Source organism: Caenorhabditis remanei, chromosome II (assembly GCF_010183535.1).
Source record: "Caenorhabditis remanei strain PX506 chromosome II, whole genome shotgun sequence".
Taxonomy (NCBI): Eukaryota; Metazoa; Nematoda; class Chromadorea; order Rhabditida; family Rhabditidae; genus Caenorhabditis; species Caenorhabditis remanei.
Window position 1 is genome coordinate 17,002,807 of NC_071329.1, and position 21,345 is coordinate 17,024,151.

General features: G+C 37.8%; 12 protein-coding genes across 12 annotated transcripts; 3 read left to right on the forward strand and 9 right to left on the reverse strand.

Moving 5' to 3' along the window:
- Positions 1 to 284: 284 nt before the first annotated feature.
- GCK72_007549 (uncharacterized protein) lies at positions 285 to 2,005 on the reverse strand (the record flags this gene model as incomplete). Its single annotated transcript, XM_053726289.1, has 3 exons — positions 285 to 740; positions 784 to 1,758; positions 1,805 to 2,005. 3 exons carry the CDS (start codon positions 2,003 to 2,005, stop codon positions 285 to 287), a joined length of 1,632 nt encoding a protein of 543 aa, XP_053590483.1.
- A 159-nt stretch (positions 2,006 to 2,164) lies between these two features.
- Positions 2,165 to 2,435, reverse strand: GCK72_007550 (uncharacterized protein; the record flags this gene model as incomplete). Its single annotated transcript, XM_053726290.1, has 2 exons — positions 2,165 to 2,271; positions 2,327 to 2,435. The coding sequence occupies 2 exons, from the start codon at positions 2,433 to 2,435 to the stop codon at positions 2,165 to 2,167; spliced, it is 216 nt and encodes a 71-aa protein (XP_053590484.1).
- An 822-nt stretch (positions 2,436 to 3,257) lies between these two features.
- GCK72_007551 (uncharacterized protein) lies at positions 3,258 to 3,862 on the forward strand (the record flags this gene model as incomplete). The annotated part of the gene is made up of 3 exons (XM_053726291.1): positions 3,258 to 3,263; positions 3,311 to 3,689; positions 3,735 to 3,862. The coding sequence occupies 3 exons, from the start codon at positions 3,258 to 3,260 to the stop codon at positions 3,860 to 3,862; spliced, it is 513 nt and encodes a 170-aa protein (XP_053590485.1).
- A 327-nt stretch (positions 3,863 to 4,189) lies between these two features.
- Positions 4,190 to 7,266, reverse strand: GCK72_007552 (uncharacterized protein; the record flags this gene model as incomplete). The annotated part of the gene is made up of 8 exons (XM_053726292.1): positions 4,190 to 4,329; positions 4,962 to 5,091; positions 5,143 to 5,421; positions 5,468 to 5,585; positions 6,419 to 6,530; positions 6,644 to 6,776; positions 6,831 to 7,109; positions 7,156 to 7,266. The coding sequence occupies 8 exons, from the start codon at positions 7,264 to 7,266 to the stop codon at positions 4,190 to 4,192; spliced, it is 1,302 nt and encodes a 433-aa protein (XP_053590486.1).
- Positions 7,267 to 8,325: 1,059 nt separating this feature from the next.
- Positions 8,326 to 8,590, reverse strand: GCK72_007553 (uncharacterized protein; the record flags this gene model as incomplete). Its single annotated transcript, XM_053726293.1, has 2 exons — positions 8,326 to 8,433; positions 8,480 to 8,590. The coding sequence occupies 2 exons, from the start codon at positions 8,588 to 8,590 to the stop codon at positions 8,326 to 8,328; spliced, it is 219 nt and encodes a 72-aa protein (XP_053590487.1).
- Positions 8,591 to 9,503: 913 nt separating this feature from the next.
- GCK72_007554 (uncharacterized protein) lies at positions 9,504 to 10,316 on the reverse strand (the record flags this gene model as incomplete). Its single annotated transcript, XM_053726294.1, has 4 exons — positions 9,504 to 9,664; positions 9,709 to 9,841; positions 9,888 to 10,160; positions 10,206 to 10,316. 4 exons carry the CDS (start codon positions 10,314 to 10,316, stop codon positions 9,504 to 9,506), a joined length of 678 nt encoding a protein of 225 aa, XP_053590488.1.
- A 601-nt stretch (positions 10,317 to 10,917) lies between these two features.
- GCK72_007555 (uncharacterized protein) lies at positions 10,918 to 11,775 on the reverse strand (the record flags this gene model as incomplete). The annotated part of the gene is made up of 1 exon (XM_053726295.1): positions 10,918 to 11,775. The coding sequence occupies one exon, from the start codon at positions 11,773 to 11,775 to the stop codon at positions 10,918 to 10,920; it is 858 nt and encodes a 285-aa protein (XP_053590489.1).
- Positions 11,776 to 12,868: 1,093 nt separating this feature from the next.
- GCK72_007556 (uncharacterized protein) lies at positions 12,869 to 13,172 on the forward strand (the record flags this gene model as incomplete). The annotated part of the gene is made up of 2 exons (XM_053726296.1): positions 12,869 to 12,933; positions 12,986 to 13,172. 2 exons carry the CDS (start codon positions 12,869 to 12,871, stop codon positions 13,170 to 13,172), a joined length of 252 nt encoding a protein of 83 aa, XP_053590490.1.
- A 93-nt stretch (positions 13,173 to 13,265) lies between these two features.
- Positions 13,266 to 13,710, reverse strand: GCK72_007557 (uncharacterized protein; the record flags this gene model as incomplete). The annotated part of the gene is made up of 3 exons (XM_003100035.2): positions 13,266 to 13,429; positions 13,474 to 13,606; positions 13,654 to 13,710. The coding sequence occupies 3 exons, from the start codon at positions 13,708 to 13,710 to the stop codon at positions 13,266 to 13,268; spliced, it is 354 nt and encodes a 117-aa protein (XP_003100083.2).
- Positions 13,711 to 13,750: 40 nt separating this feature from the next.
- On the reverse strand, positions 13,751 to 14,084 carry GCK72_007558 (uncharacterized protein; the record flags this gene model as incomplete). Its single annotated transcript, XM_053726297.1, has 2 exons — positions 13,751 to 13,930; positions 13,974 to 14,084. The coding sequence occupies 2 exons, from the start codon at positions 14,082 to 14,084 to the stop codon at positions 13,751 to 13,753; spliced, it is 291 nt and encodes a 96-aa protein (XP_053590491.1).
- A 606-nt stretch (positions 14,085 to 14,690) lies between these two features.
- On the reverse strand, positions 14,691 to 15,361 carry GCK72_007559 (uncharacterized protein; the record flags this gene model as incomplete). Its single annotated transcript, XM_053726298.1, has 4 exons — positions 14,691 to 14,716; positions 14,765 to 14,882; positions 14,928 to 15,140; positions 15,242 to 15,361. The coding sequence occupies 4 exons, from the start codon at positions 15,359 to 15,361 to the stop codon at positions 14,691 to 14,693; spliced, it is 477 nt and encodes a 158-aa protein (XP_053590492.1).
- A 2,139-nt stretch (positions 15,362 to 17,500) lies between these two features.
- GCK72_007560 (uncharacterized protein) lies at positions 17,501 to 21,051 on the forward strand (the record flags this gene model as incomplete). Its single annotated transcript, XM_003107056.2, has 11 exons — positions 17,501 to 17,574; positions 18,023 to 18,136; positions 18,183 to 18,278; positions 18,535 to 18,646; positions 18,702 to 18,840; positions 18,900 to 19,035; positions 19,189 to 19,345; positions 19,396 to 19,512; positions 19,725 to 19,944; positions 20,421 to 20,776; positions 20,944 to 21,051. The coding sequence occupies 11 exons, from the start codon at positions 17,501 to 17,503 to the stop codon at positions 21,049 to 21,051; spliced, it is 1,629 nt and encodes a 542-aa protein (XP_003107104.2).
- Between the last annotated feature and the right edge of the window lie 294 nt (positions 21,052 to 21,345).

Here is a 21,345-nt window from a genome sequence, read left to right on the forward strand (position 1 = left end):
TTTCGATTCTTTTTTTGCGGTTAGTTTAATTTCAGAGCAGATATTTTCTTCTCCGCCAGAGGTTTTCGTTTCAGATTAGACCATGGAATCAATCGATTGCGCAATTCGACGACCAAATAAAAGCATCACTATGGAACGACATATTTAAAAAATTATGAGCGGTTAGTCGCACAATGTTCAGCAAATTCTTCTCCGCCTTCTATTGTTTCAGATCACTTCGATGACTGCAAATTCGTTAAGAATGGGAAACGTCAACAACAATTTATGAAAAATACGAAGAAAAATCACATATCCGATTCGTCGTCGTCCCACTCCCAGCTTTCGTCATCTTCATCCATGACAAGTTTGATTCCCTCTTCAATGTCAAGTACATGCTCATACGTCCACGCCATTTGCGCTTCATTCGTATTTCGTAGCCATGTCTTAGCCCGTTCCGCAACGACTTCCAGCTTATCACTTGTCTTCCCAGCAGTTCGAAGATGACTTTTCAGTTGGTTCCAAACCAGTTCGATTGGAGAAAACTGACAGTGATAAGGTGGAAGTCGTACAATCAGGACACCAAGAGTCGCCGCATATTCATCTGTCAGATAGCGTTTGAGAGCATCTCTTCCACCTCTAGCCTCCATAACAATTTGAACTTCTTCCCACAATTCCTTATTTGTGGCACCCGCAGCAGTGTCAACTTGATACTTTTCTAGAAATGCGAGAAGTTCAGATTTGTTGGAGCTTTTGGTGGGAAGCTGTAAACCATAATGTTTCAATTGTTTCAGGTTATCAAAGTACCGTCTCGACTAATGTGTTGTGAATCGACGCATTATCGATTACGAGAACTGCTTGACGGCCGGCTGGAGTTGCTTTGACGATCAACGGAAGAACTTTTTCCATGTACTGCGTGTACAAGTCGGATGACATGTACTGGTGGTAATCGACTAACACCTCGGCCTTCGGACGGTTTGGAATCACGACGTCGATGGATCCTGGAAGGATTTCGGATTCCGTAGTGACTGCAAGAACGATTGCCCGTTGTCCCTTGTCACTGGAGGCAGTGAATCCTGGTCGAGGTTTACTCAAATCCCCCAAATTTGCAATGAGATATGGTGATGTATCTGTTCGATTCCATCCCCGAGTTTTAGTCATCCCATGGTATAGCCATGTTTCATCGTAATAACAGATGTATGCTCCCTGTGCTCTGAGTTCCTCCATTGTTTGCAAATATCGAGCTCGCCATTCAACGATCTCTTCTCGAACAGTACTGAAAGGATTATAAGTCTTAATTTTGTAGCTAAATCTCATAGCTTTCAGCTGTCGATAGAGCGTTGATGGAGAGTACGGATAGTCGTACAAATTTTGGAGATCTGAGTGAAGAGAGTGCACCGAGAAGTTGGAATCCTCGATGTAGCACTTTTCGATGTGCTCGGAAATGAGCCTCTTTTCATCATCACTCAAAAGTTCCAAAGCCTTTGCATTTCGCATTTTTCTTGTTTCAACTCGCTTTTCTTTGACATCGGCGACAGTCTTCTTATTGTATCGAATCACAGTGGACTCGGCGACACCCAACAACGCAGCCACAAGTTTGTTCACATTGCGAAACACAGTGAGGCGAGCAAATGCTCCTAATTGTGACTTGAAGTTGTTCACTTGGATGAGGATGTTTTTGATCATCTGGATGAGGCGAGCCTGGCTGTTTCCCGATGGATTTTTGACGTCAACAGTTTTCATTTGTGTCATGATTTCATAGAATGATTTCAATGGATCAGTCTGATTAAAAAAAATTCTAGCTAATTATGAAAAATGTGATGTGTACCTCTGTTTGAGTAGATGTGTTAATACTACAGAAATCTGTCTGGGTGGAAATATCTGTTCCATTATCAATCATCAAGAATGCCGATGGCGAGGTCTCAACCAATCGAATCTGCTCCATGGAAAGTCTTTCTTTTGGCCACAGTTTCGAGCAACTAAGTGGACCGAGATTCGAGAATTTAATTTTTATGAACGGAGGCAACATTTTTCCCTGAAACATCACGTTCGTATTTTCAGAGTTGCTTAATTCAGATGCATTGAAAGACCACTTCATGAATATTCAGAACACGCAATGTCACACATAAATTTTATTTTTATTATAAGAAAACAAAGAAATTTAATACATTTAAAATGAAAGGAGTCTTCATGAGATATGCGTGCATTCCAATGGCTTCTTTTGGACGTGGAAACCGAGTGAAGAGCTCTTCTTTTGAACGTTGACGCTTCTCGGCGTTGACTCAGCGACGAAATCTGAAACGAGAACTTTTGGCGGAGAAGAATTTACCCGTTCTGCAATAAAACTAACCGCAAACATTGTTGGCATCATTCAGATCTTTGGAACCATTGTCAAGATTAACATCGTTTGAAACATTGACGTCGTGGAAACAACGAGTTGGATTTGTCTTGAAGTCCATCTCTTTTTTTTTGAATCTTGAGAACACGAATTACTTCGCGACGTTGATTGACGTTGTTGGCTCAGCGATGAAACCTGTAACGAGGAGGTTCGGCGGAGAAGAATACACCTGCTCTTTACTAAAACTAACCGCAAAAAAAAAACAAATTTGTGATCGATGAAGATGACAACAGTGGCAGTGGAATGAGGATGCTTCGAATCTCTTTCAAATTTTCTCATTTCTGTTGCTTGCTTTTCAGACCTTCACGATTCCTTTGTGGATGATTCCTTTAAAAGCAGCTTGTTCCCTTCTAGACAGCCACATCCATTGAATTTATCCGTCTTCGTGACGTTGACTGACAAAATCTGAAACGAAAACCTCTGGCGGAGAAGAAAATATCTGCTCTGAAATTAAACTAACCGCAAAAAAAGAATCGAAATCGGTTGAAACGGGGAAAATGACGATGTGTGGAAGCGTTGATGTCTTCGGTGTACCTGAAAGCAAAAAAATCGATGAAATAGGTGTAAAAATAATAAAATATGACAGCGAATCGAATATTTTCAAAGAAGCGAGAATAAAACGTAAGAATATCGAAGCAAAGCACAATTATTATTTATTTTTTCGCAAAAAAAACCCGAAAAATCGTTGAAAATCGATAAAATTGATGATAATATTGCTTGAAAATAGGAGAAAAAATATTTGATTTAAATTTTCCCGCACAAAACTACTGTCGCACTCGTTTCGGCTGTGTCCATTTTCGTGGCGAAATATCGGGGTCGCGGAGTTGTCGTATCCTAGGCCAGGACTGTCAGCCTCTCAGATTGGGATAATATGGATATCGGAATGGTGGTAACTATAATAACTACAACAATGGATACCAACGAGTACCGTACCAGAGCTCACAATCATCTCACAGCTCTCGTGACTCGTGGAGACCGGACGCAGTGGATGAGACGTTGACTCTGGAGTTTGGAAGTCCGCTGTCTTTGAATTCTGGGAATGTGATGGCGAACAAGAAAATCGGAATCGGACACGCCAACTGCATTTGCACATGCAAGTGTGGAGCTCATCACAAGGCAGCGGAGCAGGAGAATGTCGGACCCCAAGGCACGTGGGAAAAATCTGTATCCGCTATGCTATATGCGAAGCCGGAGGAGTTGATTGGAGCCTACAGAAAGCCGGAACCTGCAAAAAGTTCGGCGGAACTCTTGGCTAAAATGGCAGCAGCTCGTCAAAGTGAATCTGGATTCTGGGGAAATCCTGGAGAGTCCTCTAGTGAGTTTTTTGATAACGGATTTTCAAAATCCTATAATTTTTCAGACTCTGGAACATTCGGACATATTGGAAAGCGTTCAGCACTATCTAATGAGTCCAAAGGGAACGATGGGCCCAGTGGAACCTACAACTTGTTCGGCGGATCCAACAACTTGCTGAGTCTCGGAAAATAATCAAATCTGGAATTGACCAGTAATAATTTATTTGATCTGTTTAATTATCTTTCTTGTAATATCTTGTCCCCTTATCATCTTGTCACCAACCACCTGTCTTTCATTCCAATTCCCCTCTTTATTTTTGATCTCCCTCCTAATAACTTGTCCTCCTAATTGTGGCCAAACCACTTTCCATCTCTCTCGGTTTTCTAAACTTAAACTTTTCATCTATTTCACTATCCCATCTTCTCTTGTTTGTAAAACGGTAATTTGAATAATAATGAATCTTTATTTAAAAAAAAAACATGACTATAAAAATATTTGTACAGAAAAAAACACAAAGGTCTATTTAATTTTTTCAAGAAACTTTGCAATTATTTCGTCGGGCGTAACATAAGAGGTTAACTCGGTTACTTTGATCAAATCATGTTTGTAGTAGCAACCTAGATGCCAATTTTCTTCATTTCTTTTGTGATCAAGTTGTTCTGGAAAAAAACTGATAAACTCAAACTAAAGAACATGCAATTTTCAGATAAAATGATTATAATTGTGCGTACATATGCCATGGTTTAATTGATGATCTTACAATGGTAATTGTGTTAGGAATGTATTGATCAAAAGTATATGTTTATTTTTGTAATTGCTTTATCTACCATCAAAGTGAGATTTCCCTACTGTATTAATAAGTTGCCCGCGTAGAAATACGGGGTGATAGGTTCCGGATAAAATAAGACGGCAATTAACAAAGTTTCTTACAATAAATAAGGTTTATTGCAAGAAATTAGATTAAGAGAGCGTAAACTTACAAAACAAAACTCAAAACACCAACGCTAAAATTAGAACTAACTCTGAAAGCCAACCGACTTCAGAAAACCACTTGTTGCCACGTGGAGTACACGTGTCCACGTGAACTGACGCGCTGAGGTTACGGTAGGCGCGTGAGCCTTTGGCGGAGTGTCGTTGCGTATTTATTGTGAGGACTCGGAGAACTACAGGGTTATGAGGGTACCTTGCCACCGGCAACTAATCAGTGAGGTGGTGTCACTCACAATGCACAGGTATCAATCAAAAACTGCAAGTGCGACGCTCTTTATGACCACTTCTGCTTTTAACTTACTGAAATAAACGTCGAATTTATTTTCGTATTTGTCGAGAAACTCCGATATGTTGAAAAACGTGAAATTCGCACGTTCAGGCTTTTTAATAAAACCATAAGCAGAAACCGAGTAGTAGACGAGGATGACAGGCTGAAACAAAAGATCAAGACCTACAAATTCAAAGTTGTTTAAACAACTCACTTTTTGGGGATTTGCAATGACTCGGAGTACTTGCTCATAAGTCTCCAAAAATTTCATTCTAGACATTGGCAGATTTTTAACAGCCGAGTTTTTCAGCTTCTGATTGCATAATTCCATTAATCCATGCAACAAGTAGAAGTTGGCTTCTCTTGAAATTCTCTTCACCGCGTCTTCGGAATCGGGAAGATCCACGTCATCGTCTCTCATATAATTGAGAATGACTTGGAAGTGAGTAGGGTCACGGTCAATGAAAATATGACCGGACTGGTCTAGTTCTACCTGGAAAGGACGGAAACTATATGAGAAAATAGTGTTCAAGACTTGCCGGAACACTTGTCTCCAGCATAGTTTTGAAAAATCCATCGAATCTTGTCAACGTGGATTTACTAGTCTTGAATAATGTGCCTCCAACGTCTAATTGAATAATTGAGGAGCTCATAACTCTGGAAAAAAAATTTGTGAAAACAAAAAATAAGAGAGAAAGAGAGATTTCTGTGCGGTAATGTTGCATCGAGAGGAAACAAACAATAGGAAACGCATTTCAACCAGAAATCAAAAAAATTGAGGGATAAAGTGTTTCTGGTGACATTAGTTAGTTGTAAATTGGGTCAGTTCTAAATCGGGACAGTTCTAGTTCGGGTGTTTATAAATTTGGTACAATTCTAACTGAAATTCAAGTTTTAAAAACTTACAGGTCAATTTACTTAGTTCCCGAATAATCGCTGTGACTCATTTTCTTTATTTTTTATCTAAGAAAAAAATCAATTAGGTCCAAAACCCACAAAGCTATTTGGAATTATGAAAATCTTAATTACAATTAAAAGACCGCACCAAAACACCCCAAAAATATGTCTAAACCCTCCGGTGGAAATCTTTCACCTAATAGAAACACTCGGTGACACAAGAAATGCCATTATAGATCATGCAAACGTGGAGGACACAAAGAAAAAGTGGGAAAACAGAATCGTCAGAGCAGCGGCTGGCCACGAGAGGAGAGAGGAGGAGAAGTCGGTTAGAGGGTGTCCGTTTTCTCTCGCAGGGGTCATTCGAATAAAGAGAAGAAGAAGAGAGAAGAGGTGTAGTCCTATCCGTGTGTGTGTAGACATAAACTTTCAACTATTTCACTATCCTATCTTCTCTTGTTTGTGAAACGGTAATTTGTATAATTCATGAGTCTTCATTTAAAAAAAAACATGAGTATAAAAATATTTATCCAGAAGAACACATAGAGATCTATTCAATTCTTTCAATAAACTCTGCAATTATTTTCTCTAACATGCCAACACCACAAGAGAACGCGGATTCACTGATCACATTATTTTTATAGTAACAACCTAGGTGCCAAGATTTCCGACGATATTCTTCTTTTCTTTTGTAATCGAGTTGTTCTGGAAAAAAACTGAATAAGTTTTCAGCGCATCCTAATAATTTATCAATCGGCGAAGTAATTTCTAGCAATAATTGCCCCTTTTTAGTATTGCAGTTTTCTGTTTAAACTTACTGAAATACACGTCGAATGTATTTTCATATTTGTCAAGAAACTGGGTTATGTCGAAAAACTGGTGGCTTTGAACTCCAAGTGGCTTCTCAATTAAGCCATCATGAGAAACTACGTAATAGATGATAATGACAGGCTGAAACAAAAAATTAAGATCTACTAATTCAAAGTTTTGTTTTAAACAACTCACTTTTTGGGGATTTGCAATGACTCGGAGTACTTGATCATAAGTCTCCAAAAATTTCATTCTAGACATTGGCAGATTGTTAACTGCGGAGTTTTTCAGTTTCTGGTTGCATAACTCCATTAATCCATTCAACAGAAAATAGTTGGCTTCTCTTGAAATTTTCTTCACGGTTTCTTCGGAATCAGGAAGATCCACGTCACCGTCTCTCATGAAATTGAGAATGACTTGAAAGTGAGTGGGATCACGGTCGAGGAAAATATGACCGGACTGGTTTCGTTCTACCTGAAAATAATTGAAACTATATGAGAAAATGATGTTAATGACCTACCGGAACATTTGTCTCCAGCATAGTTTTGAAAAATCCATCGAATCTTGTCAACGTGGATTTACTAGTCTCGAATATAGTGCCCCCAACGTCTAGTTGAATTGGGGAGCTCATAACTTTGGAAAAGGAAATTATGAAAAAATAAGAGTGAGAAAAGGAAAAGCGTTGTCAGTGAGAAAATTCAGAAAGAGGTATGATAGGTGTAAACAACCTTTATGTGGACATAGTGACGTATGACAATAAATAGTTTGAAAAGAGATTGAGAGTTTTAGACACTTGAATAAAGTTTAACTAAATATTTATAGGAATTACAGCACTACTTTCTCTTCCAGACTGAAATTTGTAGCACAATGCAAATGTCTCCTCTTTGTAAAAACATGTCTCACATTGTTACGAAATCAAATTTTGCACTCTTGAAAAAATATTTTGAAACAATGAAGCCGTTGCGAGCTCATATATTTTTTAGGAGCTAAAAGTTTTTTTGAAAAAAGGACAGAAAGAGGATATTTAATATTTCCATGCTGAGTATACGGATATTTTGAGAAGTTCATTCGTCAAAGTCTTGATTCGTGCAGATCTTTAAAAATAAATCGACAAAAATGTATTTGAACACTATTTAGTAATCATCAGAACTCTTGAGACGCCCAATTTTTGCAATTAATTGTTGCATTTTTGTATCGAAATCTCGGGAAGAATTGGGAAGAGCTACTTTAGCTATTGTTTCATTTTTGTAGTAAACATAGAACATCCAGTTATTGTAACGTTTGGGATCGCTCTTTCGCTTTCCTAAATATGAATTATTAATAGTGTTTTCTTAATTTGCAACTCACAAAAATAAATATCAAATTCCGTTTCGTATTTTTCCAAAAACTCAGATATATTGAAAGGCTCTCTTACATAGACATCGTGTGGTTTAAAAATCACACCATCTGTGAGAACAATAAAATAACAGATCAGTACAGGCTGCAAATCGTAGTAAAGTGAATGAAAGAAAAACCGGCGGCTCACTTTTTCTGGATAAGCAATCTTTTGGAATACTTGTTCATCAGTTTCCAAAATTCTGATTTCTGAAACCTTTTTAGGTTCCGGAACTTCCAATTTACGGCTACATAGTTCCATTAGTCCCTCTAACAAGTAGAAGTTAGCTTCTCTTGAAATTTTCTTCACCGTGTCTTAGGAATCAGGAAGATCCACGTCACTGTCTCTCATAAAATTGAGAATGACTTGGAAGTGAGTGGGGTCACGATCAATGAAAATATGACCGGACTGGTTTCGTTCAATCTAAAAATAATTGACACTAAAGGATAAAATAGTGTTAATGACCTACCGGAACATTTGTCTCCAGCATTGTTTTGAAAAATCCATCGAATCTTGTCAACGTAGATTTACTAGTCTTGAATAGAGTGCCTCCAACGTCTAGTTGAATTGGGGAGCTCATAACTTTGAAAAGGGAAATTGTGAAAAAATAAGAGTGAGAAAAGGAAAAGCGTTGTCAGTGAGAAAATTCAGAAAGAGGTATGATAGGTGTAAACAACCTTTATGTGGACATAGTGACGTATGACATTAAATAGTTCAAAATAAATTTAAAAGTTTAGATACTTGAATGAAGTTTAACTGAATATTTATTGGAGGTGCAGTACTACTTTCTCTTCCAAGCTAAAGTATGTAACATAATGCAAGTGTCCCTTCTTTGTTCATAAGCATGTCTCACATTCTTACAAAATCAAACTTTGCACTCTAGAAAAAAGGTCTTTGAAACAAAAGAGCTGTTGCGTGCTTATATATTTTTCAGGAGTTGAAAATGTTTTCAAAGAAAAGAGACAGAAAGAGTCTTCCAGTGAAAATATTCTGGATAAAATAAGTGATGAATTGAGCTCAAAAGGTTTCGGCATTTAAAAAAGAATAATACATTCAGCTAGCGGTGTATTGCTCAAAAAAGTGAAAACATTCTTTGAAAAATTTAATCTCACAAATTTACTCCAAGATTGACTCCCAGTACCAAAGGAACATTTCAAATGACAACATTCTAATGACGACCGTGGCTAGAAGGCACCAGAGCCGCGCGGAGTGGGAAAAATGTTTGGATTTTTATTGCTCAAAGAGTAGTTATACTTTCGACACAAATAATTAGCTTTGCTTTATTGCCGTCAGTTTTATACTGTCTAATGTTGAAATAAGTGGGACGCGAGAAATAGAGACCGATGGAGATACCGATGTTGATAATGTTGTATTCTGTATATTAGATGAACTGTGTGGGTCTTTGTATTTGATATTTCTGTGCTGAGTATATGGATATTTCGATAACTTCATTCTTCAAAGTTTTGATCACGCAACAAAAATTCGAACACTATTTAGTAATCATCAGAACTCTTGAGACACTCAATTTCTCCAATACAGTTTTGAATTTCTGTATCGAAATTTCGGAAAGATTTGGAAAAATTTTCTTGAACTATTATTTGATTTTTGTAGTAAATACAGAACAACCAGTCTTCGTCACCAGGCGGCCGCTTTCCTAAATATCAACTATTATTAATGTTTTCTGAATTCGCAACTCACGGAAATAAATATCGAACTCCTTTTCGTATTTTTTCAATAACTCGAAAATATCGAAATAACGTTGGTTATCACTATCCCATAATTTTATAACCCTGCCACGGCGGTCAACAGTATAATAGAATATTAGTACTGCCTGAAAACTACCGTAAAAATTGAAGTAAAAAAGTTTAATAGCTTACTTTTTCTGGATAAGCAATTGCTCGAAGAACATCATCATCTGACTCCAAAAATCTCATTTTTGAAACCTTTTTAGGTTCCGGAACTTCCCATTTACGGCTACATAGTTCCATGAGTCCCTTCAACAAGTAGAAGTTTGCTTCTCTTGAAATTTCATCAAGGTCTTGTTTAGAATCCGGAAGTTTCACATCGCCATCTCTCATGAAATTCAGAATCAATCTAAAGTGAGTTGGGTCACGATCGATGAAAATATGACCGGACTTGTTTTGTTCTACCTGGAAATAATTGAATTATATGACTAAATCGTGATAATGATCTACCGGAACATTTGTCTCCAACATAGTTTTGAAAAATCCATCGAATCTTGTCAACGTGGATTTACTAGTCTTGAATATAGTGCCTCCAACGTCTAATTGAATTGGGGAGCTCATAACTTTGGAAAAGGAAATTATGAAAAAGAAGAGTGAGAAAAGGAAAAGTGTTATCAGTGAAAAAATTTAGAAAGGAGAAAGATAGGGGTAAACAACATTTATGTGGACATAACTAGTAACGTCAATAATTAATTTGAAGGAAAAAACATCTCATTGTTACATTTAGTTAAAATTGTCTGGGTTAGAATAAGGTGAAGAATCAAACTCAAAAGGATTCGGCATTAAAAAAATGGCTCTGTTCCAAAATCAGAGGCCCATAAAAAAATCGGAGGTCCATGGCAGAATCGGAGGCCCATGGCGGAATCGGAGGCCCATAAAAAAATAAGAGGCCCGTAGCAGAATCGGAGGCCCATGGCAGAATCGGAGGCCCATGGTAGATAGAGAATGTCATCGTTTATAAATGATGAAAAACTCCTTTATAAGCATCTGAAGTAGTGCAGAAGTCTGAAAACCATGTTGTAACTACATGATGCGCAAAGCTGATTTTTATTTTTTTTTCATTCATTGCTAATTATAACAGATCTTTTTTAACACATTTATTTACCCGAAGAAAGTGACATATTTATGTGAATAATTGTTAAAGGAAAAAAATGGGAAGCAACTATCCGCCTTTGCCAGTTTGTACTTTGGGTGCCTTGGGCATCTTTGGAAGTTTTGGAGGCTGCGGAGTTGTAGGGGATTTGAAACACGAAGAGGATGTTTTCGTTTTCTTTGTCGTTGTGGGGCGACCTGTTGTAACATGTCTTGATCTTGTGGGCGGGTTAGTGGGGCTATGAATTATGGAATTCTTAGTAGTAGTAGTGAGTTTACTTTGTGGTTTTTTAGTTGTATAACTAGGAGTTTTAGTAGGTTTAACTCTCGTAGTTTTAGTCAAAGTTGAAGAAGAGAAGGGGGTAGTAGAAAACATTTTAGATGTTCTGCGTCCACCTCGTTTGATTGTAGTTGTTTGGGAAGGTGTCGTGGCTGTTGGTGTAATTTTTGACGTTGCAGTGGATGACAGAGGGACAGTAAATGTGAACGCAGTGGCCGTAGTGGTGGGAGATGTGCCGGCAGATGGAACAGCGGATTTTCTCGGGCCACGTCGTCTAGCTGTTGTTTGAGAAGATGGATTGAAAGTTGTGGCTGTAAAAGCTGTATATGAAACAGCGGATGTAGATATAAACGACAATCGAGTTGTGATAGTAGGTGTAGATACAGTAGATGATCTGTAGCCACTTTGTCTAGTTGTTGTCGGAGAGAGTAAGTTTGATGTAGATAGTGTTGTCGCAGATGTTGGCGGAAGAGAGAATGTGGAAGAAGACAACGATGGAGTCGTAGAAAAGGAGGTTGTGACTGAGGGAACAGCGGATGTTCTGTGTCCACGTCGTTTTTTTGTCGTTAGAAGAGGTGTGGAGGAGGTTGTTACCACAGGTGACTCAGCAGTAGATGGCGTAACTGCTGGTGATGGAGACGCAGCCATATTAGTCAAAGGATAAGTCCTAGCTGTGTTTCAGATAGTTTTAAACGATTACTGGAACAAATTTTATTCTCATCGCATGGACTTCAAATTAGGTACTCAATTTCGTGTAATAGGGTTTGTAGATGTAACCGAGTACTCTTTTTTTTAAACACCTGAATAACTTCATGTATATAATTGTATTTTTACTTGTATAATATGTATTACTTCTTTTCCTTTAACAATTATTCACATAAATATTCGGGTAAATAAATGTGTTAAAAAAGATTTGTTATAATTAGCAATGAATGAAAAAATAATCAGCTTTGCGCATCATGTAGTTATAACATGGTTTTCAGACTTCTGCACTACTTCAGATGCTTATAAGGGATTTTTTCATCATTTATAAACGATGACATTCTCTATCTACCATGGGCCTCCGATTCTGCCATGGGCCTCCGATTCTGCTACGGGCCTCTTATTTTTTTATGGGCCTCCCATTCTGCCATGGGCCTCCGATTTTTTACGGGCCTCCGATTCTGCCATGGGCCTCCGATTCTGCTACGGGCCTCTTATTTTTTTATGGGCCTCCCATTCTGCCATGGGCCTCCGATTTTTTACGGGCCTCCGATTCTGCCATGGGCCTCCGATTCTGCTACGGGCCTCTTATTTTTTTATGGGCCTCCCATTCTGCCATGGGCCTCCGATTTTTTACGGGCCTCCGATTCTGCCATGGGCCTCCGATTTTGGAACAGAGCCAAAAAAATTATACATTCAGCTAGAGGTTTATTGCTCTTTGAAAAAAAATCTTTGAAAAAGTGAATCCTCAAAAATTTACTCCAAGATCAACCCTCAAATGACAACATTTAAAAGATGATCGTCGATAGAAGCCGCCAATGAAGGAAACCTTCTGGAGTTCTACCAGTTGAAGTACATACGTGATCTGTTGGAACACAATTTATTTTGACATAAAATAACAAAAAACTGTCAGAAAATTTCATTTTTCAGGGTCACACGTAAAATTCGCCCAAGAGTATAAAAAAGGCAACTTTTTATTGATGAAAAAAGAATGACACCAATTCATTATTTTAAATTTTGAAACAGAGAGCAACAAAAAATGGCAAAACGGACAGCTATGGGTATGGAATCTGTTGTGATATTCTTGGAATGTGAGGAATGTCGGTAGGTGTGATTTCTGACAGTTTTTCACTTCAATTCAGGACCGATTGTATAGATTTTTTCAGGGCTGGGTCATCTTCCTGATCATCCTGATCGTTCTTCTGTGTCTTGCCGGTGCAGCTGCTGCCTTCTGGTTCTTCTATTACAAAAGAAAGATGGGCGGTCGTGATGAAAAGAAGGAGATCGAGTCGACTGTCAACACTGCCAATACTGAACATGATATCTCGGTGGAGACTTGTTGAACTGGTTCTAATATTTTGAAAATTGTATTCTTTAAAGTCTTGATTTGTAGAGATATTTAAAAATCAAACAACAAAAATGTATTCGAACACTGTTCATTGATTATCAGAGCGCTTGAAACATTCAATATCTTTGATATATTTTTGAATTTTATTATCAACATCTCTGGAATAGTATTCGTGAAAATGTTCTTTAGCTATAGATTGATTTTTGTAGTAAATACAGAACATCCAGTCTGCGTCATCATTTTTTCGCTTTCCTAAAAATCAACTATTATTAAATTTTTCTGAATTTACAACTTACGGAAATAAATATCGAACTCCGTTTCGTATTTTTTCAAAAACTCAAAAATATCGAAAAGTCCACCATTATCATAATCCCATGGTTTAAAAACCTTGTTCTCGTAGTCAAGAGAATAATACAATATGAGTACTGGCTGAAAACTATCGTGAAAATTCGAGAGAAAAAAAATCAATAGCTTACTTTTTCTGGATAAGCAATTGCTCGAAGAACATCATCCTCTGTCTCCAAAAATTTCATTTTGGAAACGTTTTTAGGTTCCGGAACTTCCCATTTACGGCTACATAGTTCCATGAGTCCCTCCAACAAGTAGAAGTTTGCTTCTCTTGAAATTTTCTTCACCGTGTCTTCGGAATCGGGAAGATCCACGTCGGGAAGATTCCCTCATGAAATTGAGAATGACTTGGAAGTGAGTGGGGTCTCGGTCGATGAAAATATGACCGGATTGGTTTTGTTCTATCTGTACATAATTGAAAATATATGCGATAATGTTGATGACTTACCGGAACATTTGTCTCCAGCATTGTTTTGAAAAATCCATCGAATCTTGTCAACGTGGATTTACTAGTCTTGAATATAGTGCCTCCAACGTCTAATTGAATTGAGGAGCTCATAACTTTGGAAAAGGAAATTATGAAAAAATAAGAGTGAGAAAAGGAAAAGTGTTATCAATGAGAGAATTCAAAAAGGGGAGTGATTGAGGTAAACAATCTTTATGTGGACATAAATGGTGACGTATGATAATACGTGATCTGTATCACTAGTACGCGCTAATTACGCTAAATAAAATGAATATACTCCGAAGATCGAAAACAACGAATTATCTGCAAGAATCTCGCGTTTCACTCTGGTTCATTCTCTTGTAAGTGAAGTGTTTTCGTTGTTTCAAATCTTCGGAGTCTATTCTTCTTAAAATGTTGTTTTCTGTTTATTAGATGGAGAGTGAGTGTCCGTGTATTCAATGTGGATATTTCGATAACATCATTCTTCAAAGTCTTGATTCGTACAGATTTTTGAAAGTCAAACAGCAAAAATGTATTCAAATACTATGTATTAATTATTAGAACACTTGAAACGTTCAATATCTTTAATATACTTTTGAATTTTTGTAGTCAACTCTCGAGAAGATTTGGGAAGAGCTACTTTAGCTATTGTTTCATTTTTGTAGTAAATACAGAACCCCCAGTCACCGTCTTGGCTATTTTGCGCTATTTGCTTGGCTATTTTGCGTCAGGCTTTCTCTTTCCTAAATATGAATTATTATTACATAATTGTTTCTTAATTTGCAACTCACGAAAATAAATATCGAACGTTGTTTCGTATTCTTTCAGAACCTCAAAAATCTTGATATCCTCGCATGGCTTAAGAACAAAATCATAGCGATCTACAGTATAATAGAATATTAGCACTGGCTGAAAACTATTGTATATTTTCGAGAGAAAAAATCAATAGCTTACTTTCTCCGGATAAGCAATTGCTCGAAGAACATCATCATCTGACTCCAAAAATCTCATTTTTGAAACGTTTTCAGGTTCTGGAACTTCCAATTTACGGCTACAGAGTTCCATTAGTCCCTCCAACAGGTAGAAGTTTGCCTCTCTCGAAATTTCCTCAACGTCTTGTTCAGAATCCGGAAGTCTCACATCTCCATCTCTCATAAAATTTAATATCTGTCGAAAATGAGTTGGGTCCCGATCGATGAAGATATACCCGAATTTGTTCTTTTCGACCTGAAAATTAAACTGAAGTGCTATAAAAAGGGGAAACTAACCGGGATCTCCGTCTCCAACATTGTCTTGAAATACCCATCGAACTTAGTCAGTGTGGAATGAGTGGATTGGAATATAGTACCACCAACGTTCAGTTTAACAGTGTTGTCAGGAGAGCACATGTTTGAAGGAGTGCCTTCTGGAAAATATTAAGAAAAAGAAGAATGAAATATGTATGACGAGTGCACACTATCATATGTCACACCCTACTCTTATCAGTCCTTTTGGAATGAAGACATGTGTGCAAATAAACAAATAAATATTTCGAAATTTCACGACATTGCTATCCATTGAAAAATGAGAACGTTCGAAATCTGCTTGTATTTAAAACATTCTGAAAAATATTAACAAAACGAAAATTATATCTTTATTTTTGGTTAAAGTTGTTGTTCCAATTGTTTCGATAACAGAAAGAGTGTCAAATGCCTAACTTCACTAGAGGCATACACTTTGTAACGCTTGTATCTCAGCAACCGAAATCACTATGAAAAAGTTGTCAACTATCGAAATGTTTAATATAGCTTTTTGATTATTTTTGTTGTTTAAAATTTTTTAGTTAACAGTAATTTTTCATGAGATAAAGGGCGCTAGAACTTTGGAGAAGCAAATGTACATATGTTCTCATTGTGAATACTAAATAGAACGCCGTTATCTTGTCAACAGCGGCAGTTATCTGAACATTATGTACTTGCATTTAGAATTATCATCACTAAATTTCAGACATACTGTAGTTGACAACGTTTTGATAGCTCTTCTTGAGCGCACCTACAGTACCGCTCAAGAGGTTATCAATTTTGACAGTGTATTTCGGTGTAACCGGAACGTCCGACAAATTTTATTTTTTATTATGTGTTGGACAGAACCAAAATAGTATATTATTTTTGTAGTTGACCATTTATTTGTAGGGACACTACCTTGAAGGTTACAGGGTGTCAAAATGAAAACTCCTAAATGTCGCTAATATGCACTGAAATTAGTCGAATTAAGATAGAAATTACTATAATGGCCTGCAACTTTCAAAATAGAGTCCCTACAAATAATGGTTAATTACAAAAATGATGTGCTATTTTTGCTCTGTTCAGCCCATACAGAATTCAATTTGCCGGACAATTAGATGACACTGAAATACGCTGGCAAAGTTGGTCATTTTTCACAAAAACAAAAATTACTTTGTCGATATGTAACGTACTGGGAGTGCCCGTACAAAAAAATGGTCAACTTCAAAAATTATGTGCTATTTTTGCTCTGTTTAACCCATGCAAAATAAATTTTGTCGGACAATTAGGTGGCACCGTAACACCCTCTCAAAGTTGGTTATTTTCCACTAAAAACAGTCAATGTTGGAGACCTTTTATGCGGTACTGTAGCATCATATTTTGATTGGATTTTAATTTGTTTTTAACTTCCGTTAAAAACTAGGGAGAAATGAGGAAAAACAACACGGGTGTCTTCTTGTTCATCTGTCTGTCCGTGTATCTGTCTGTCCCGATATCTGTCTCTATATTTGTTTTAAAACTCAGATGTGTCTTATAACTCATCGTCAATTTCTAAATTTTTAGATTTTCCCGAAGTTTCAAGATAATAAACTGTAAATAATTTAGACCCTAAATCAATTTCAAAACCCATAAGACTATACAACTCGTGTCCCTTTCGAAAAGGAAATGTCAACCTAGATCCCCTCTCATTCTAATTTTATTGTTTTTCGAATTCTAAAGAATCAAAAAACACCCATGCGCGCACATAAACACATAGACATCTGCTAATAAGCACCCTCTTCGTCTCTCTCCGTCCCCCCATTTATTCAAATCTTGCCCTTTGCCGCGTCCTCAGTCCACCCTTCTCTTCTCAACGGGGCGTCTATGTCTCTCATTGTGCTATTAGATGTCCGAAAATCAATTTGCTTGTTTTTTGGGGTTCTTTGTTGTTTGTTGAAAGTTTTTTGTTGTATTTTTTGGGAAAAATCGGTAAATTTTGATTCGGAAATGTTTATTGGCAATTTGTGATGTAAAATGTTGAGGAAAAAGCCCACAAATGTAGGCCTAAATACAATTTCGCAATTTTTCTTTAAGAAATTTGCATTTGCATAAAATTTTCGAATCATTTTCAAGATTTTTGTTTTTATTTATTCCTCATTCTTCCATGGCGTCATTGAACAAAAATTTTGTCAAATAATGACAAATTCTGACATTTTTCAGATAATTAGTGTGTGTAGTGAGGCGAATCGAATTTTTTGATTCGTCAGGAAATTCGGCTATCGGAAAATGAATGAGCAGAATGAAAACTCGTGTATGTCGTCACCAGGAGGATCCACACAAGAGACACCAAAACATCTTCGGTTAGTATTTCAGTTTAAAGGCGCATACCGTAATCTGAAAATTTGATTTTTTTGGGAAGTGAGGCTTGTTTATACTTTTTTGAAAGGTCTAAGAGAGGGGATTACGAATATTTGGGTTATAGTTGAATTGAGAAAAAAATTGTGAAAAAAATTTGAAAATTGGTAAATTTTCAGCAGTATTGTTGAGAAAAAGAAGGCCCGGGTAGTTTGCGCCAAAATTCAAAACTCAAATTTTTTCGATTTTTTTGAATTTTTTCGCGTGAAAGTCAATTTTTGAACACATTTTCGATGAAAAATTGAAAAAATGTCAAAAATATTTTTGAAACAACAGGTTCACTTTTTGAAGCGGGGCCTCCGGAACTTGACAAGTACGAAAATGGCTAGAAATTCCACCCAAAATACATAAATTTACCAGAAATAAAGCAAAAAAAACTAAAAAAAATTCCAGCTGGCTGAACACTTACCGTACCGAAAAATGCTCTCTATTCGATCAAAAGCAATGTGAGGAACATCGTCCATACACCTGCTTTTTCTGGCACTATCCAAGCCAACGCAGACGCAGGTAGTCCACTTGATTCTAGAAAAATCTTCTAATTAGAGAATTTCAGACCAGTTCTTCTAGCTGATGGCACTTTCAACTACAGCCCGGATGTTTTCTGCAATCAATATGACACAGAAACCGGACGTTGTCCAAATGGGGACAGGTAATATAATTTTTCATACATGTCAAGGCCCGACCTGGCCCGGCTTCAAAAAATGAACCAATTTTTTGATTAAAATTTTTTTTTTGATTTTCATCGAAAATGTGAACATTTCTGATGATTTTTTATAATTTCTTCTAATTCTGAATGATAGTCGAAAATTTGACTTTTCCTCGAAAAAATTGAAATTTGAATTTTGGCGCCAAGTACCCAGGCCTTCCCAAGTATGAGATTTAGAGATGACATGTGAGATTTTCAGCTGTCGCTTTCTCCATCGTGTCACTGGTGACACCGAAAGAAAGTACCATCCGAGGTACTTCAAAACTGCTCAATGTGTCCATCCGACCAACTACAAAGGTTATTGCGTAAAGGTGAGCAGCTACATACCTAGATGGAATCCTAATTTATTAAATAACATAATTCCAGAACGGTCCCTCCTGCGCATACGCTCACGGACCCCACGACACCCGTTACCCCACTTTCGAGAAGCCCCTGAAGAGCACTCAAACCGCTCCAGCAGATATCCAGGATACCTACTTTTGCAAGCCAGGAGCCGAGTGGCAGTGTGAGTTTTTCTCAAAATTTCTTGAAAGTTTTAAAAATTAAAAATTGTTTATTTTGCAGCTCAAGAGTACATATTGGAGCACTACAAAACCGAGAAGTGCAAGATAACGCCGTATATGTGTCGTCAGGGGTATTCCTGCCCGTTTTGGCATTCTTTCAAGGACAAGAGACGCTGTCCGGATAAGTATAACTATCGGTAAGTGATTTAAAAAGTCTGGAGCGTTGGGACCTGGAATCCAGCGAGCCTGGGAGCCCGGGAGCTTGAACCCTGAAAGCCTGGGATCTTGGGGACCTGGAATCCTGAAAACCTGAAGCCTGAGAGCCTAAAAAAACCTGAAAACATTTCCAGCTCCACCCCTTGTCCAGCCGTCAAAATAGGCGCTGACTGGTCCAACGACCCGGATGTCTGCCACGCCGGAGACTCATGCGGTTACTGTCACTCCCGCACCGAGCAGCAATTCCACGAGGATTTTTACAAAACTTCGAGATGCAACGACATGTTGGAGGTAATTTTTTACTATTTTAATTCTTATAATCTGGATATTTTTCATTTCAGCACGGATTCTGCCCTCGTCACTATTTCTGCGCCTTTGCCCATAGTGATCTGGAGGAGCAAGGAGTCAGATCGGCTGGAAAGAAGGCTAAAAATGAGACGTGCCGGATTAACTTTGAGGTAAGGCTGATAGCTACATTTTTGTAGTTGAAAGTTTTTCGATAGCTCTGCCCACTTTTGAGATATGCGCCTTTAAAAATATTTGCCACCGGGTGGACTCGAACTCTGGTACTCCAGTAGGTGTCGAAAATCCCACTGAGCCATCTGTTTTGAAAATAGCTAAAAATGGGGTTTTTTGCGGTTTTCACATGGTTTTGTTCAATTATTTCCAGCGCACCGAACAACGTCCACGCTCCAACACTGTCGGACCGATGAGTCCAGTAAAAGAGATGAAGGACCCGAGATCCTCTCTCTTTACCACTTCCTACTCTTCCTTGTTCGGAGTGGATAGTGCTGTGGACCTCGGCCAGTCATTCGGAAAACTGGATGATCTACATTTGGACCTTCAGATGATGGAGCAGAATGGAAATTATTCCAATATGGTGAATGAAGGTGAGTGGGAGGACAAAAACAGACTTACAAAATATCGGCCTGCCCGAATCGGCTTTTCGAAATTTTTGAAATTTTTATCAAAAATAGTCAAAAATCCGATGTACAGTTGAGTTTTTCGATATGTAAGAACATAGTCAAAAATTGGAAAGTTAGAAATTTCAAATTTGTGCACTGTAACCCGGCCCGGCCCGTTGCAAATCTGAACAAAAATCCATTTATCTGTGTGTCTGTCAGTCCAGATGTCAGTCAAGCTGTCAGTGGCGGGCCTGTCTGCCAGAATGGTCCGAATGTGTAACCAGATAACTTTTTGTTTCTAGGTTGATCCCTCTCATCTTCCAATTTTAAAATAAATCTTGTTATTCACAACCACGTGACCGCCTAACTCATGTCTAACTCATGTCTATGCTATTGGCATTTTGCAAGTTTAAACCAAAGAACGAAAAATCTGTTTTGAAGTCTCTAATATCCATTTTCAGTGCTATCACCGGCTCTGAGCAATATGATGAGCCCAGGACCATCCAGCTCCCAACACCAGCCGCCGCAATTTGAAAACCTGGCCCAACGATGCCAGTACCTTGAAGGAATGAGGGAGCAGGAAATGAAGAACGCAACGATTTGGAAAGCGCTCTTCGAGAAGGAGCGCATAAAGAACGCGTGGCTCCAGGAGGACCGAGAGCACCTTCTGGCACAAATCAAGGCAATGGAGATGCAGCTAGGGGAATTATATGTTGGGGATAACATGCTCCCCCTTCAAGTAAAGCTGCCGGAAGAGCACCCGGACATTCGTCCCTCCGCAAGTCTCCCAAACAGTCCGTCGTATAATATCTTTGTGGTGAGTTAAGCAAATCTCAAGTACATGTTACACTCTGAAAATTGACGGTCAAAAGTTACACTGACTAATTTACACTGACCAAATAACTTACACTGACCATATACACTGACAAAATACTTACACTGACCAAAAAAAACTTACAATGACCAAATATAGCTAAATTTCAGAAATACGACGACGACGAGGCCCCAGTGTGCGCCCAATGTGGAAGAACCCCACCACCACCTGGATTCCAGGTCACCACGTCCTGCACCTTATGCAAGAATCATTCTTAGATATCTATTTTTTCAACTTATCTTATGATTGTGTGATTTTGTAATTTTCTTGTATGTTAATCAATCTCCGGTTCAAACCTAGCTCTCCCCCCGTTTCAATTTAATTAATATATGTAATTTATTACGAATTGCTATTAATATTTTGCTTTATTTATGATTTCTCTTCTCTTATCAAAAATACATAAATATCAAATTGATAACAATCTTGACCATTGTTTCCAATTTCCAACCTCAAATTCATACGTCCAACTGATAAGAGTAGTATTCCATTCGTACTAAAAATGACCATCAAAT